This window comes from Bactrocera oleae, chromosome 4 (genome assembly GCF_042242935.1).
Source record: "Bactrocera oleae isolate idBacOlea1 chromosome 4, idBacOlea1, whole genome shotgun sequence".
NCBI lineage: Eukaryota > Metazoa > Arthropoda > Insecta > Diptera > Tephritidae > Bactrocera > Bactrocera oleae.
This window is the reverse complement of record NC_091538.1, coordinates 12,019,629-12,036,142: the sequence shown is the minus strand read 5'-3', so window position 1 is coordinate 12,036,142 and position 16,514 is coordinate 12,019,629. Positions and strand designations below refer to the sequence as shown.

The 16,514-nt window shown below is 32.8% G+C and overlaps 5 protein-coding genes across 8 annotated transcripts; 3 read left to right on the top strand and 2 right to left on the bottom strand.

The window, feature by feature from the left end:
- Positions 1-205: 205 nt before the first annotated feature.
- Spt (Spitting Image) lies at positions 206-3,218 on the top strand. 2 transcript variants are annotated; one of them, XR_004979083.2, is made up of 8 exons: positions 206-455; positions 509-700; positions 756-977; positions 1,097-1,216; positions 1,274-1,604; positions 1,662-2,490; positions 2,554-2,655; positions 2,712-3,218. XR_004979083.2 is itself a non-coding variant. In XM_014230188.3 (8 exons), exons 1-8 carry the CDS (start codon positions 351-353, stop codon positions 2,795-2,797), a joined length of 1,983 nt encoding a protein of 660 aa, XP_014085663.3. In that variant the 5' UTR covers positions 216-350; the 3' UTR covers positions 2,798-3,218. The 2 variants fall into 2 exon arrangements, 1 of the variants encoding a protein (XP_014085663.3); XM_014230188.3 differs by having other exon boundaries at positions 216-455; positions 1,662-2,486.
- Positions 3,219-3,317: 99 nt separating this feature from the next.
- Positions 3,318-5,691, bottom strand: PIG-Z (phosphatidylinositol glycan anchor biosynthesis class Z). The gene is made up of 2 exons (XM_014230230.3): positions 5,428-5,691; positions 3,318-5,375 (listed from the first exon to the last, which is right to left on the bottom strand). The coding sequence occupies exons 1-2, from the start codon at positions 5,594-5,596 to the stop codon at positions 3,502-3,504; spliced, it is 2,043 nt and encodes a 680-aa protein (XP_014085705.1). The 5' UTR covers positions 5,597-5,691; the 3' UTR covers positions 3,318-3,501.
- A 262-nt stretch (positions 5,692-5,953) lies between these two features.
- On the top strand, positions 5,954-11,494 carry LOC106614470 (guanine nucleotide-binding protein subunit gamma-1). Of its 3 annotated transcripts, none has more exons than XM_014230236.3 (2): positions 5,954-6,099; positions 7,568-11,494. In XM_014230236.3, the coding sequence occupies exon 2, from the start codon at positions 7,588-7,590 to the stop codon at positions 7,798-7,800; it is 213 nt and encodes a 70-aa protein (XP_014085711.1). In that variant the 5' UTR covers positions 5,954-6,099; positions 7,568-7,587; the 3' UTR covers positions 7,801-11,494. The 3 variants fall into 3 exon arrangements, with proteins under 3 accessions (XP_014085711.1, XP_014085708.1, XP_014085707.1); XM_014230233.3 differs by having other exon boundaries at positions 6,023-6,177; XM_014230232.3 differs by having other exon boundaries at positions 6,026-6,177; positions 7,335-11,494.
- Positions 11,495-11,913: 419 nt separating this feature from the next.
- On the bottom strand, positions 11,914-14,265 carry CCT8 (chaperonin containing TCP1 subunit 8). The gene is made up of 3 exons (XM_014230186.3): positions 14,081-14,265; positions 12,840-13,870; positions 11,914-12,772 (listed from the first exon to the last, which is right to left on the bottom strand). The coding sequence occupies exons 1-3, from the start codon at positions 14,138-14,140 to the stop codon at positions 12,223-12,225; spliced, it is 1,641 nt and encodes a 546-aa protein (XP_014085661.2). The 5' UTR covers positions 14,141-14,265; the 3' UTR covers positions 11,914-12,222.
- Positions 14,266-14,583: 318 nt separating this feature from the next.
- Positions 14,584-15,900, top strand: LOC106614454 (guanine nucleotide-binding protein subunit gamma-1). The gene is made up of 2 exons (XM_014230206.3): positions 14,584-14,693; positions 14,747-15,900. The coding sequence occupies exon 2, from the start codon at positions 15,052-15,054 to the stop codon at positions 15,253-15,255; it is 204 nt and encodes a 67-aa protein (XP_014085681.1). The 5' UTR covers positions 14,584-14,693; positions 14,747-15,051; the 3' UTR covers positions 15,256-15,900.
- Positions 15,901-16,514: the final 614 nt, after the last annotated feature.

Below are 16,514 nucleotides of genomic sequence, written 5' to 3'. Positions count from 1 at the left end.
TCAGAAACGTCAATAGGGCGAAAACATTCTATGTATTATTCACAATGCATCAAACAATTAGCTAATCATAGAAAAATAAGATAAGATAGGCCAATGTAAATTTTCGAACATTTTTAATTCAAACTATTGGAAATATTTGCTGCATCTCACATATAAAAGAAATGAAGATTTTCAAAATACTCGTTTATGTATATGGCAATGGGAATTTGTGAACTGTAGAAAACTTTATGCAATTGTGACTGGTTTATTATGGGAAGAAGATAAGAAACAAATTCAATTTTGAATAGTCAACGGAACATTGAAAAATTTTAATTGTATCAGCAAAATATTTTACAATTAAAATTTTAATTATGACATCGGTAAAACTACATGTGCTGAGAACTCAATTAACGAAATGTCGAGAAAAAATATATTTAGGTTCCAGCGATATGAAAACCCGCATAGAGTGGTTAAATGTAAGATACTAATGCAAATGTTTGATTAGGTATAATAGTAATTACATTTGCAGAATTTCTGTGGTGATTTTTATTTATTTGCCAACCACCTGCACAAATTTATCGCCAGTGAAATGAAGGAAGAAGATCATGAGGGAAATGAAATGATGGATAACATTTTTCTTTGCTTGGCTCAAGTATGCTTGTGTACAAAATATCTGGAACGAATTATACGAGCGGAGGATACTGCTCGTAATGCAATACCAGTATGTGTAAAGTATGCAGAAAAACGTTTAATTGCAATTATCTAATCCCAAACAGAGTTCTCGGAAACATTTTATTGATCGCATAATGTTGTGCTTCGACAAATTAGAAAAAAGTTTTAGTAATTTATGCAATCCTGAGAATAAATCAGCTAAACAGTTAATGTCTGGTTATGGATTTATTACCTTGTTAGATATTGCAATGGATCACTTAAAAGAGTACAATACTTACCAGGAAGATGAGAATATTGATACCGATGAACTAAACCAACTTGAAGATGTAAGTTTTTATTTACTATCAATAATGAGAAGATTTTGATTTTGTACAATAAATGGTAAGTATATTTTGAAAATCAAATAAATCGATTAATTTTTCATATAAATTTCACATAAAATTAGGCACTAGACTCCAGTAAAGAAGTTTACCAGGCCGTGCGTTTAATGATCAGTCATGCACTTGCGCTAGCAAATGTCGCATTGATTGAGGATAAAACAGCAATCAGCGCATTATGTCAAAAGGTAAAACATTGTTATTATAATGAAAAGAACAATTAACTTACTGATTTATGCCTTTAGGTGTTGCGAGAATGCACTGGATTTCAACAGGAATGTCAAAGCAATTTGAAACTCATACGAACTAATAATTGGCATCGCAGAATAAAAGCAATCGCACTGGGAGCCTCATTAACGCAATTGCATCAGTACATTGATGGCACCGTTTTGCGTTTAATATTCCTTTGTTTCGCAGATTTAGAAAAGTTTTCATTGGATAAACTGCGCGCTAAGATGCGCCAAAACAGAGCAGACGACACCGAGTTAGATGAATTCATAGCAGATTTTGATGTAAATCTAGATAGATTATCACAAATTGGACTCTTTGCTGCTAGCGACGCCTTGAAGCCCAAATGTAAACTTTTTTCTTTAGGTCAGGTAATTTATATACAATACTCATTTTAAATTACAGTAAAGACATTGGTGCGCAGTTGTATGGCATCGCTGGAAGCACTAGATTCATGTATTATACCCTCATTGCAAGCATATAACGGCACCGATATGCATACTGAAATACTGGAGCAGCATTTTTATGAAGAAATTAATAAGTTCAAAACAGTTTTATATGAAATTGTCGATGCACAGCCGATCACTAGATGTTTTTACGAATTGTTTCACTCATGCCTTGCTGACACGGAAAAGCAATTTAACAAATCGAATTTGGAAGATTTGGCACAAATGGGCGAATTTCTCTTGCAATATTTTCAATATCCTGCCAACAAAAAAGAACTGCTACACTCTCCAAAACTTAAAAATAATGCACTAGAACTTTTTCAAAAATACAAATTGATGTTAAATGAATGTCGGGCCATTTTAGTATGTGCCGATCAGGTGGATCACGTGCGTATAATGAAACGTTTTAAAATACTGCGTGCTATTTTGCGCCGTTTCGTTGATGCGCTTGAGCCAACCGAAAATGTGTCAGACAAAAAAGTTGAAGAGAATCTTACTGTTATACAAAGCACTGCTACTGATATACAAACAACAATTGACTTGAATGCATCGCAGTATATACTAGATAGTATAGAACCGAGCATTTGCAGCATATTGTATCGCAATGAAACCGATGTATTTACGCCACGTAGGCGTGCGGTAAGCGATTCCATGCGTGGTAACTATTCTAAATGTTCAATATTTCAAAACGATAAAGTGCTATCAAATACAAAATTAAACGATGGCGCGCAAAATCAGTTCAGGCAGTGTCGCAGTAGTAGCGCTGGCAGCAGTATGCGTCGGAGTGGGTACTTTTATCATAAATGCTTTTTTCCACATAAATAATTATTTATCTGTTTACTGTTTGACAGAAGAAAGTTTACGTACAGTGATGTTTAAGCGTCAAAAATCTGCAGAGACACAGAAAATTTGTAATTTTTATTTGCAAAATTCGGCCAGTTTGCAAATTTCGGGTAAGAAAAGTACGCAATTAACACAAATTATTGCATTTCAATTTTTTGTTCTATAGAAATACTAGATCAATTGACGGAGATATCTGGTAACAGCCCGAACGCAACACAAGAACATTTACTGAACACCTCGATAATGGAATAGATAATTCTACTTGCAACTTTAAATATTAAAAAAAAAATTCTCTAATTGTAAGTGTTTGCGGCCTATGCAATCTGAAAACTATCTATCTATAGCTTGTTTATAGTGTAAGTATAACTTTGATATGCTAATTTTCGTTCGTAATTTTTAAATTATTGATGTGATTATTTGAACACCTTATTATTTTATTATTTAAATACCAATAATTGTTCAGAGTCGTCGTCGTTAATATTTTCAACAACAATAAGTATTGTATTGTGATCTTTTATAACTGCTTCTTTCTTAAGATTTATACAACTCTTCCTTATACTAATAAGCTCTACAAATTGTGTACGCGTATGCGTTAATTCTTGGTACATTGGCAGCCATATTTTGTACTTTCGTTATATATTTGGAATAAAAAATACGTTTATAAAACAGAAAACAAGTTTTCAAATAACAGTAAATATACCCAACACTGGAATGTGATTAGCGGAATTTCCATTAAAAATGGAAGTGAAGTCCATACTTGGCTGTCAAACTGTTTTTTGTTTTAATATATAAATTTTTATTTAGTTAAAAAAATACTTTACAAATAATACAGTGGAATGTTAAATTTAAGCAATACATTCATACGCCTGCACATATGACTAGAATGAGTGACTTTCAGTAAGCATATATTTATTTAGTTAAATTAATGATTTCAACGCAGTTTTTGTACAAAGCACTTATATTTTCCGTTTGGACATCTTAACGGTATGCAACTTCTCCGGCTGACTTTTGCGTACAGGTTTTAGCTCGTAGAGCGCTAATCCGAATTCACTTACGAAGGATAACAACTGTTCACTCACATAAGTATAACTTAACTTGGAGTGTGCAGCGGCATGTTGTTTTATATGAAAGCGTGGCAGCGCCTCTGTCGACAAATGTGGATAGAAAATGCGTATTAGTTGTGTGCGAATATTTGCGCTAGCGTCAATCGCTTGAAATTCTGCGAGCATGCTGTCACTTAAGGCGGCGGGCAAAGCTAAATAGAGGCTGTACTGCTGTTGTTTTGTTACGTATTTATTTTCACAATATGACAGTATAAGCTTAATTTTGCCCAACAGCTGTGGCATGTCAAGACTACCATATTCATAAATGTAAAAATCCTTATGCCTTCGATAATGTCGTCCAGTTTCGCGATTTAAATGCAACACTTGTGCGCTAGGTATATTCATAAAAGTCAATGGTACGCTGTAGATGTGCGACGTAATGAGATGTATATGCTGTGCGGGAGATTTAGTTTGCATCACCGCCTCAAAATGTTGAGTGAGTGGAAATATGCCGGCTTGATGGATGAAACCAAAGAAGATGGCAAGCGCAATGTTGCACATGTACCAGGTTTTCATTAATGGCCGCGCAGATGCTTGTGTGCAAAGCAGCATATTGTAAATTTTGCGCAATAACGGATGTTCCTCTTTGAAAGGGTAGGTTGGACATAGACCATGATAAAGTTTGGGTGCGTGTAAGAGGACTATAGGAAATAGTAGTGGCAAAAGAAATCGTGGCTCCTGATGATTGATGAGTGATAAAAAGAAGAGTGGCACAAATATTGCGCTAGTCATCAAGCTAATAATGCTTTGCGCACGCGGCAAACCTTGGTATTCAGCGCGCAGAAAACGAATCAAAAGATACGCAAACGATACAATAGTCACTATACCGAGCACATTGTACAGCAATGGTATATTAACTATAAAGTGTACATATTTCGGATGTATGCCATGCTCGGCGGTCTTTTTCGCATCTAAATTGTATTTAATAAAGTTCCAAGGTGTACTGACGAAGTTGTTAATGCTCAATTGCAACATTTGCAGCTCACCAACCGTTAAGTATTTGTAATAAAATGAATCACAAATTATAAATAATACAAGCGCCGGCAGAGCACTTAAGCAAAACAGAAGCATGCGAAAATTAAAATCGCGAAAAGTTATCGTTTTTGTACCCATGCCACGAAGCATCCAATAAAATACCATTGGTGCACCATAAACTATAAATGTAGGTCTATTGAAGACACCAGCAACACAAATGTTGGCCACAAGTAGCGTGTGGGAGTAGTTATGTGCTGGTAGTGATTTACACAGTCGCCACATTCTTACGCGTTCGCTTATAGATTTCGCCTTGTCATAACGTTCTTCAAGCATTTCTTTCTTGTAAATAATAGTATTTGTTTTTATCATGCATTCGGCCACAAGTGCGAGCAGTAGTGAACATAAAGCCAATTCTATAGTGTTGGAAAACGTACGTGTGCCAAAAATTAACATAACCCAGGAACTGCCAAGCGTCAGCAGACGTATTTCATAGTTTAAGCTGAATAAACGACATATGCGGAACATACTCCAATCGTTGATAAAAGATAACGCACACATTATTAATCGGGGAAAGACTAAGTAAGTGTAACTTTGTAATAACTCTATATCCCAATAGCGACGCATGTACAAGGCGACGAATTCAAGAAAACTCCATGGAATACGTAAAAGCGCAAATTGCAATGTTATACTACGTACCGGCATAGTATTGTTAAATTCCCAAGTGCGTGCGTGTTCTAATTGGAAATGATCACCTGATAAAGAAATTATGTTTGATTTTTTCTTGAAAATATTCTGTTAGCTTACCAGTCATCACTTCCACGGATTGGAAAAACTCATCAGGATGAACATAGCCCTTTTGGGGAATAAATACGAGAACAACTCGAAGCACCGCAAAAAATAAATACGTATACCAATTTTCATCTGTGTTGCGATGTCGCAACCACAAATGATTAATGTAACGTTTTAATTTCATGTCCTTTCATGAGTTAATTAAATTTTGCTACACTTTTTTGCATGTTAAGACTAGCATTTGTTTTGGAAAACGATAGTAACAAAAGTGTCATAAAACAGCTGAGCGCAATCAACCACCCCTAAATGTAATTGCTTATGAACAATTCACAATAGTGTAAACCAAATTTAAATGTTAAATCAAATATGATAATTTTTTTTTTAATTTATTGAAAATAGGCTCAAAACTCCATATAATTTTTTCTTTTTTATAGAATACAAGGAAATATAGATTAATAACAATAACTTTACAATCTTTACGACCAGCATTATTGCAACGAGAGGGGCTGGCTACCCTGGATAGAATTTGACATATCTAAAGCACTGTTTAGCTATCTCATTTTGACACATTGCTTGCAGCTACAACTTTTGTTTAGTTGAAATTTGCATATTTCTTTCCTTTTCTGCGAGCAAAACAAAATGTCAAATACATAAAAAGACGGAAATTAGCGAGATTTGCTTTCTAGGGTGTGTATCATCTTATTTTGGATTGCTTTTACATTTGTACAGCAAAAATATAGTCAAATAAAGTTTACTAAGGCGCTGGTAAATTACTAAATAATTTAGTTACTTTCCATACTTTTACTAATATAAAATTTGTGTTGTGAAATAAGTAAAATGTGTGCATATGATCAGTATTTGCGTAGTGAAAAAATGGATGTACATACTTAAGTATGTCGGGGGAATCTATGGAACTGTTTAATCATGCCTTAATCATTAAACAACTAATATTTGGAAGTTCTCTTAATGCAGAAAATAAAATATTTTTTGATTAAAGTAACTATGAGTTAAGCAATTGATTTTGAACAGAAAAAATAGCAGTATTGAAATGCCACCCCCAACCAAGGGCTTGGTTAACTGCTCCCTGTTTTGGGGGATATTGCAGAAAAGTGAATGATTAATCGATTAAATTAGAGAAATAATTAAAATTTACAGCTATTTTAAGTTTCGTTTTTAATTTTTATTACTTTATTGGATTTTCGGTTACTATGGAAAATTAAATGCATTTAAATCTCAACTTTATCAGATAGGCATATTTCACTTAATAAATAAAAATATGATAATATTGTAATAAGCGTAATTGAGTAAAAGTGCGCACTGAATCCATACCCAAGATCCTTGAAAAAAATCCATTTTTAGCAGATATTTGAGATAACTCATGCACCCATTTTGTATTAGTGTATATATACATGTGTATGTACAAACAAAAATGTTTAACTTTATATACACCATATATACTATATGTACATATTAGTTTTTTGAAAATAATCTTATTAATATTGTTTGTTAACATTAACATATTTACATATGTGTGAGAGAAAAATTCCGGCTAATACATTTAATTTATCGTATATTTGTTGCCGATGTGATGACGATCTTAAAGTAACATTATCATAATAAAATTTAAATGTAACTAACACAAAATCTGAGAAGAAGCATGTTGTTTACGGACTGCCTGGTAATAAAACTACTTCGAAATTTTTTGTTGCGCTAAATTTCTAATTCTTCTATACATCTATATATCCTCTGGTAGAAACAACTCACTCCTAACAAGATTAATTATTGAACATGCTGCCTGAATAATATTAATTAAATGTGTCTACTAAAAAATATCCTTAATCCAATTGCAAAATATAGATTTAATTCATTATGCATCTACATTTTTGTTTTGCATTTTTTCTTTCTTTTGGACATATTTGCAGCAGTTTTTCAAGAAAACCCTACCAATCTTCACATCAAAAATTACAAAAAAAAAGAAAAAATTGTTAGAATTCACTTTATTACCAGCACCTTTACAATACCAAAACACATACTACATCCAAAAAGCACTTTTTATATAAGCAAAACGTAAAAACCAACAACACTTCTAACTAAAATCTCACAAACAACTTTGCAAATTCTTTACGACAAATATTGTGCGAATTTTCAACCATAGGCCTATCCGAGACAGCCGTTATGGACGTAATGTCATCCTCACTGCAACAGCAACGTATAATCGTCGATCAATTGCGACGCGAAGCGTCCATCGCGCGTCAACCGGTCACTGAGTCCTGCGCTCAGATGATCAAATATATCACCGAGCACGAACAGGAGGATTATCTTTTGACTGGTTTCTCCAGTCAGAAAGTAAATCCCTTCCGTGAGAAGTCATCATGCACCGTGCTATAAACTATTTTCAATATACATCATGCTAAGCTAGAAAACGCGTTGTCATTGCCGATACTGACGTTGTGGAGTATGTAAGCAGAGGAGGAGAAGTTTGGTGGAAGGCTTTATCGGAATGTACAACTTTTTTCTACGAATTTGAAATTGGATTTTTGCAGTAAATTAATTACTGTAAAGTGGGTGGGCGTGTGTGCGTGTGTATTGTAGATGTAAAAACATGTTGAATGAGGAAGCGTACAAGAAGGGCGAGTGGAAAGTGCAAATTTGGCGATGAGCGAGACAGTGAACGCATACAATTTGAATACGAACAATATCTCAAGTACTATTGGACAATTAAGTACACATATTAAACCAAAAAATGAAGGAAATTCAAATAACTAAATCAAGTAAACACATATACAGATGTCTACGCATACATACGCATTTGTTGATGAATTATATACTAAACTATTCATCTTATTGAACACATTCAAACATATTATATACACAAATATATATTTATCTACAATTTGTAAACCAAAAAAATGTACTATGATTATAGGCCGAGTGAAAAATGTGTGGTGAAACGAAATCTTTGACTAGCAATTTAAAGACCACTAATAAATAGAACCACCACAAAGTTCTTAACAAAAAAGTATGTAATAGTTCACATTAGATTCCCGAAAGCCATGTTATCTTGTATAAAACACACTTACACACTCGCATTTACACGATACAGACTGTGCACTTGCACACATTACAAAAAAAAATTAATAATTCTTTATATTTCTGTGTAAACCCATTTATAAATACATATACCTATATACTCTATGCTAAACGAAAATATTACAAATAAAGTAAACCTACATATTGGCAAAATATCCAACAAACATTTTTTTTTGTTTTCAAACACACCAAAATTCAATTTGTATCATTATCGATGCAGCAACTATTTAGTAAGCACTTAAAACCGATTTAAATACTATTAGGATGGACTCACACATATCTTATGTACTAAATGTGAGCGGTTGTAGGTAGAAGTTGGGCATAGAACGAGTGAGATGATCGTTACTCATTATGAAGTTGGATAGTAAAGCAAATATTTTATTACAAATTGAAACAAAAATAAATAGAAGTTATACCACGGAGGCACTTAGCAACAAGTAGTATATACATATAAACGAAGTGGAAACAAATATATATTAAAACTTAAGTTATTGTTAAAGCGCGCTTTGTAGTTGCGCCCTAAAAAGCAAAGCAATTTACTAACGATATTTAAACGGTTAAAAAGAATAAAACGTATACTCAACCAAAAACGCGGATATCCAAGCAGTTGAACAGTTTACGAAAGGCAAATTAACTAATTACAGCCTATATATTCGTACTATGCACGCGATTTATAAAAAAAAGCATAATCATGCTATATATATATAACATTTATGATGATTACACGAAATTAGTAATATTAGCGGACATTTGATTGTATTATTATCAAAATATTTATCAAGCTTAAACGTTAGTTAATATTTTATTCAAACTCAACTAAAGTTCAGTAAATTATTATAAACAAATTCTATATTAAAAATTTTATTAAATAAATTAATCAAATATAAAGTAAACATCACACGAAAACAAAATATATGTAGCACGAACGACAACAAGTATGGCACATTTAAAGCGGATTTCCTATGCATATTTATAAACGATATAGACTTTTAGTATTAACTAGAGTTGTAAAGAGATGTGTGCACAACGGGACTCTCAAGAGCAAAACAATATGAATAGTATGGAATTTACGCGGACAAATTTTAAAAATAATATGCATATATAACATTTTGAATGCTTTTCACAAGTCAACAAAAACAATAACATTTGAATATCACTGAAGCATGTTACAATCGACGTGATATAAGATGGGCATGGCCGGAGGAATACAAAAAAAAAACGAAATCGTTCTGGTATGCAACCAATCAATGGCAAAGTATAGTTTATTTAATTTCGAATATATTACTTTCGGATGCTTTTTCCACTTGTTTAAGGCAAAAATAAAATGCATTAAATAAATATATTTTATGAAATTAACAATTAATTAAGTAGGGGATAAAATGATAACTTGTGATATAATTTGTAAAGCAATGCAACATTAAGTTAACAAAATAATAATGGTATATATGTACATATAGATTTTTATAAAATTATGTGTTGTAAAATTGTTAGTTTGTGTATGTGTTAAGTGTTTCCTTTAAATTGTTGCCAAAATCGCAAACTCTACTTCCGCAAATATAGCGTATAATCAAAAAGTAAAGAAAAAAAAATTGTGAAATTTAAATCGTTTATTTCGATTAACTGAACGATCTTATCCCCTTACTTCCATTATTTAAAAGTATTTGTGTTTGGCAGTAGAAATCATATGACGCATATACATACATATGTCGATTAATAGCAAGGAATAGTTGTTTGTATCTAATTAGATGATATTTCTTCGAAAGCAACGAATAGGCTATTGTTAACTGGACTTTAGTTAGGCAACCCGTTAAAGAGGTGTCAAAAGTGCAAATGCTAATAAGAAAGTGGCGCGATAAATGTTCAAAAGTTTATATTCAGAATATATTTTTTTAATGCCGTTTATTCCTATCTAAATGCAGATTCTTTTATTCACAACAATAAAGTTCTAAAATGGGCTTATTATCTAAAAAAAACAAATGTTAATGTTCTGAAGTGGGGGGCAATTAAAATAACTCAAACTTAATAATATGCAAATGGAGTGAATTTTAGAAAGCAACTGTCGTTAGCGTTGGTATGGCGACATTTGTCAAACTGCAGTGGCATTTGTTGCTAAGTTATGTAAATGTAGGGAAATCGCTTTAAAGGTCATTAACGTCGTTCGTTTAAGTTGAAAATACAAAATATATATAAACATTGAATTTAAAATTTATCAAAGTAGTTACAACATCCTGATGCGTAAAATACTAAGTAACGAATACAGTTATATTTCAATTAATAAATATTAATTCGTAAGGAGACAAAGAATTTAATTAATAACACTATATAGGACAACATATAAATGTGTGACCTTCAATTCAATAAATATATATATATTATAACAAGGTGATACATATATCTAATACAACTTGTTGAAAAACGTATAAAAATACAAATATATCAATTTAATTATGACAAAAAATAGACAAAAATTAATAATAATAAAGAACCTGATGCGCAAAATTTATAATAGAGAAAGTACCACCAAAAAAAAATTAATAAAAATTTATTTAAATTTAAACAATTTAGTGCTCATATCGTAGCACTACATAATAAAATAATTATTGCAAATGGCATAAATCTGCACATATATACATATATATAAAGAAGCTTATGCATGTATACTTCGAATTGAATTTTTATTCTTCAAAGAAATTTGTATAACTTTAAGAGCTTGCATAAATTATTTCTTCAAGTTGTTTTTTTCAGGAAAGACAAAAAAATCAAATATACAAATTATTAACGCAATATTTATTCGAACAACAAATTAAATAAGAAAACACTTTCTTGTATTTACTTAATATTGAATCGTTGAAAATGATGGAATTCGTAACATATTTGAATGAATTTCCAATAGCAACAGAAACACCACATTCACAACAAAATATCAATGAATATTCGTTTGCTTGGATTCAAATAAAATTTAGATGTGTTACCTAGAGGAACCCATAAATAAGTGTATTTATTTCTTTATTCTTTATGGAAGGGTGGATTCATTTTCATAATTTCACATTAAATTTTCAAACTTTATATACATACAGACATATAGAATGTATTCTATCATTCTTGATATATATGTATATCGCAACCAAGTCCTACAACCATAAACACACAACCTGGACAATGTAAACAATACTTGTGCAAATTGCGATAACTAAACGGTTTTGAGTCGCCGTCTAAAATGGCAAATCAGTGTTTGAAAAACCTTATATGTAGCTGGAAAAATGTTCTTAAATATCGATGCGCCAAGAATCTCTTTCAGAGCTGTTTTCGTAGCGAGAGCTACATAGCTACAAAGCTGTTTCTTCACAGATTTGTTGAACTTAACTTTTTATACATATTGATTGTCTAATTTAATAATGTAAACAATTTAGATTTTTAGCATGAGCTTGTTCCGACCGTTGCCCAAACTTTTGCAAACTTTATTGCTGTTACTGCGAAGCTCTGTGCACACAGCGTTGTTATTTATAATACATTGAAAAAAGAACATTGTTAAATAATTTTTTTTTTTATTTTGGTTGACCAATTTGCGAAATATCGTATTATTTTGTTTATAAAATTTCATACGTTATGTCAAATATTTGTAAGTAGCAGATAACTTAGTAAATTACTTTTTAATGAGAAATGGTAATACATAGGAAGTTAATGCAAATATAAACCAACGCCACTTCAAACGATAACACTCTAGCTTTCATCATCACTGCCGGCATTCTGTCGTGGCTTTGGTCCTCCTGCACGTTTTGCCATTATTATTTGGTCAACCTTCAGAATTGTGGTAGCTGCACCCACGGCGTACTTAAGACCCCAATATTTCGCTTGAAACAGGTCGAAGATTGGTTTTGTGGTCACGTCGATTGTGTCTGCTTTCTCGGTTTCAATGTTGAAACCAATAACTTGACCGGTTGATTTTTTGTGAGCCAGATACAATGCATTTACAACATCAGTGCCGTTCACACCGCTGTTTTCAGCCAAGGCTTTGGGGAATACCTCCAAAGCAGTGGCGAATTTACGTACAGCATATTGCTCGAGACCGGGTAATGTGTCGGCATAGACTGCCAATTGTGAAGCCAATTCAATCTCAGTGGCACCGGCACCAGGCAGATAACGTCCATCACGTGTCAGACACTTGAAATTATTGACACCATCATCTACCGCGCGTTCAATATCATCCATGAAATTATCGGTAGCGCCACGGATGACGACAGTAGATATGCGTGCATCTTTTCCTGTGTTTCTGAAAATTTTAAATAGGATATGTTAATATGTTTTCTCCCATAATTTAATTTGTTTGTTTAGTTTACCTGAAAACTACCACGGTTGTGCCACCTAGCTCCTCAACGCACACTTTGTCGCAGTAACCTAACTCTTCGTTAGTTGGCGTGGTGATGCGTGGCAAAACTGTTGCATTTACTGTACGACTAAGACGACGCAGATCAAATTTGGAATTCAAACGCACGGCCATAAGTTTGTATTTATTCAGGAAATGCAGTGCCATATCACCCACTTTGCCGCCACACACAACAACTTTAATGCCAGCATCGGCTAAAGCTTTAATTTGTGCCTCCAAAAGATTTTCTTCACCAGCTGAAAAGTTCATTAATTCATCCGCAGACTTGATCAAAACAGTTCCCTTTGTTTCAGTCTGTATGATATCAATAGGGCACGAAAAGACAGCTACTTTAGCATTCTCTGCTGATGTTACATCACCTTCAACAAAACGTTTGAAGACCATACCGTGCACAACTTCGGATTTGCCCAAACCACTGCCCAAAATTTTACAAACACGTATACTATCCACGTTAAATGTGCCTTGGTTGGGCAATATGGCAACACATGCTTTTGCTACCAATTCGGTAAGAAAATCTTCTTGCCCGTATTGTTTTGACATGATGGCGGCTTTAAGGCACTCAGTAACTTTGTTTACATCACGATAGTCCTCGATTTCATGACAAACAAGTTTAGGTAGAATTTCCAATGACTTCTCTAAAGCTTTTTCATAACCATCAGCAATTTCAGAAGTGGTGATACCTAAACGTAACAGTTCCTCAGCCGCCTCGAGCAAAGCTCCCGCAAAGATAACAACGAAATTGGTACCATCACCAACTTCTGCATCCTGCATTTGACTGCCCATAACCATAAGTTTTGCAGCTGGATGTTCCACATCCAATTCCTGCATAATGGTACCAGCATCACTTGTTACAAATTGTTTGTCAATGTGATTTATGACCATTTTATTCATGCCATTGGGACCATAAGCGGAACGCATTGTCTGCGCGAATTCCTTGCAGGCGGTGATATTACGGTAGACGGCCTCCTCCAGACCACTATACATCTATAAAAGAAATTACAAATCATAATTAACATAAACTATAAAAATATTCTTATTTTATATTAATATACAGATCACACGCTTTGGTGACTAATGAATAGGCGCAGCCAGCTGTGTTGAAAACGCCGCACGCTGTTCCATTTTTTGCGTTTATTTAGTTTGTATGGCAAAATTTAGAATATAGTGTTTTCTTGGTTGGCATATTTTACTCACCCGTGCGCCATCCTTTAGCATTTGCGCTACGCCTGGAGCTTTTGGTACAGATAAAGCCATTTTTCTTCACAGATTCTTTGGAAACACAATGCTTAGATATAAACGGAATTAAAGAAATTGCCGACTTTAACCTCACACACGACTCAACTCGGAGAATGACGGATGACCACAAAATGTTGCTTCAAAATAGACTTACTTGCTATTGTGAATAAAAGTAAGAATATTCTCGATGGATTTCAACTTGCCGTTTAATTTAATAATGGTATAATTTCAAATGCAATAAAAGTTTAAAAAAAGAAAATTATATAAAAAAATTATTAAAGATTTTTTATACATTATTATTATTTTATATATATCATTTTAAATGCCATTTCTTGAATTTTCTATATTGATTGTTATAAGAAACTTAATTCCGAGTATTCCATAAAATCGCCTATATATTGCCTTATTTCGGCTCTAACGGAATAATTAACAATGATATTAGCACCATCTACCAGATATTAGCGAAGTGTCTAAAGTATTGATTTTTAGAATTTTCTTATCAGTTCTCGCAATATGGGAGCATAACAAAATCAGCGCTCGTGTACTTCACATTCCTACAAAATTTTTGCTTGTAAGTTAACCAGAAAATGATCTAATTGCATAGAATATACATTAATTTTATAGATGAAATGCGAAACTAGTGCCAGATAAACATATCAAGTTGCAGAGAGTAGCATAACCCACGGCTGAAAACCTCCCAACCCTCAATCCTACATTTTTGTTGCTTCCTGGTGAAAAAATTTCAGCTGTAATTTGCATATACCTACATATTTACGCATCCTCTTTGATCGGATTTTTGACGCACGTGTGTCTGCCACAAGATCCAATCACAAGATCAAGATCACCAAGATCCAACCAAATACCTTCTATCTACGTCCTTCAACAGCGTCAGCAACATAGGGCTCGCCGAGACTGCCGTACTGGACATTATGGCTGCTAATCTACAACAGCAGCGCATCATTAACGAACAGCTGCGACGCGAGGCGAATGTACCGCGCATACAGGTGTCACAAGCATGTCAGCTGATGATGAAATACATGCTGGAGCATGAGAGTGAGGATTGTCTGCTGAATGGGTTCTCTAGTCAAAAAGTAAATCCATTTCGCGAAAAGAATTCATGTAGTATTTTGTAAGTATTTTTCTTGCCTTGAGTAAGCAAATTATGGTTGGAATATTGTTTTCTTTTCTGTAAGATGTTTCAAATATTTTCCAAAAACAAAAACCTACAGTGCTAACTATTTATTATTTAACACATAAACATACTTACAACTTGTATTTATAATTAAATTGTTTAAATTGAAACCATTGCCAAACTCTAGATGAAAAGAAAAGTCTCATAAGAAACCTCAATTAACTAGGCGCTGTCTAAGTACTAGAATGTGTAGAAGCGATAAATCGCAGATATATGTAAATGTTTATCTTGTATACACGTACACTAAAACAACAAATAAAATAAAGAAATAAATAAACATGAAAATAATTAAAGAGAAAAAAATGGAGCATACTCTATAAATAACAAAAAACCAAAAATGTTATACATACATATTAGAAAAAAATGAAAAAGACGGCATTTTAACGTGTATGTGCACAAAAATAGCATAATATTAAAAAATAATATGTAGAAAAATATATATCTAATGAAACTTTAAAGTAAAAAATTAAAAAATAAAAACAAGAACAACAAAAAAATAATAGTATGACAAAACTAAAAATATAACAGTACAATTGAAAGAATATATATATAAACTTATGAATAAAAATAAATAATCATTATTTAATGTAATTTTTTTACAAAACTCTTTGGGGGAATATAATTAACTTTCTTTGACTCTAAACAAGATTTTACTAGGAGGCACAACTTGACAGCCTAAAAAAGGTGACTTTTAAGAATTTACAAAAAAAAAGATCTATTGTATTAATTGTTTTAAAGTTCTAAAGCTATATTTAAACATATTTTAAGCAAACACAGTAAACTTTTTTAAGAAAAAAATTAAATATTTTAGGAGTTACACGCGATCTACGACGGCGCTAAAAACAGGTCCTACACTGCGGCAGTTATTCCGCTTACTAATCGAATGAAATCCAAAAAATTCTGTATTAAAATAAATTGTTCATATAATGACGTACGATTGAAAAAACCAGTCAAAAGTTTATAAAACGGCGACGTTTCCAAAAGAATGTTAAATTTAAACAAAATTTTTGTCGTTTTGGCCTGCCAAAATTCTATTTTCGATGAGATGAAAACCTGGTCAGTCATTGTATGGAGAACTATATATACATAGAATATGCAGAAAAATTTTGAACATGTTCAGGTCATTTGTCTCTGAGTTAACACCCAAGCAAGATAAATTCGCGGAGCTGATTGAACTAAGCGGCTACACTTTAGAAAACT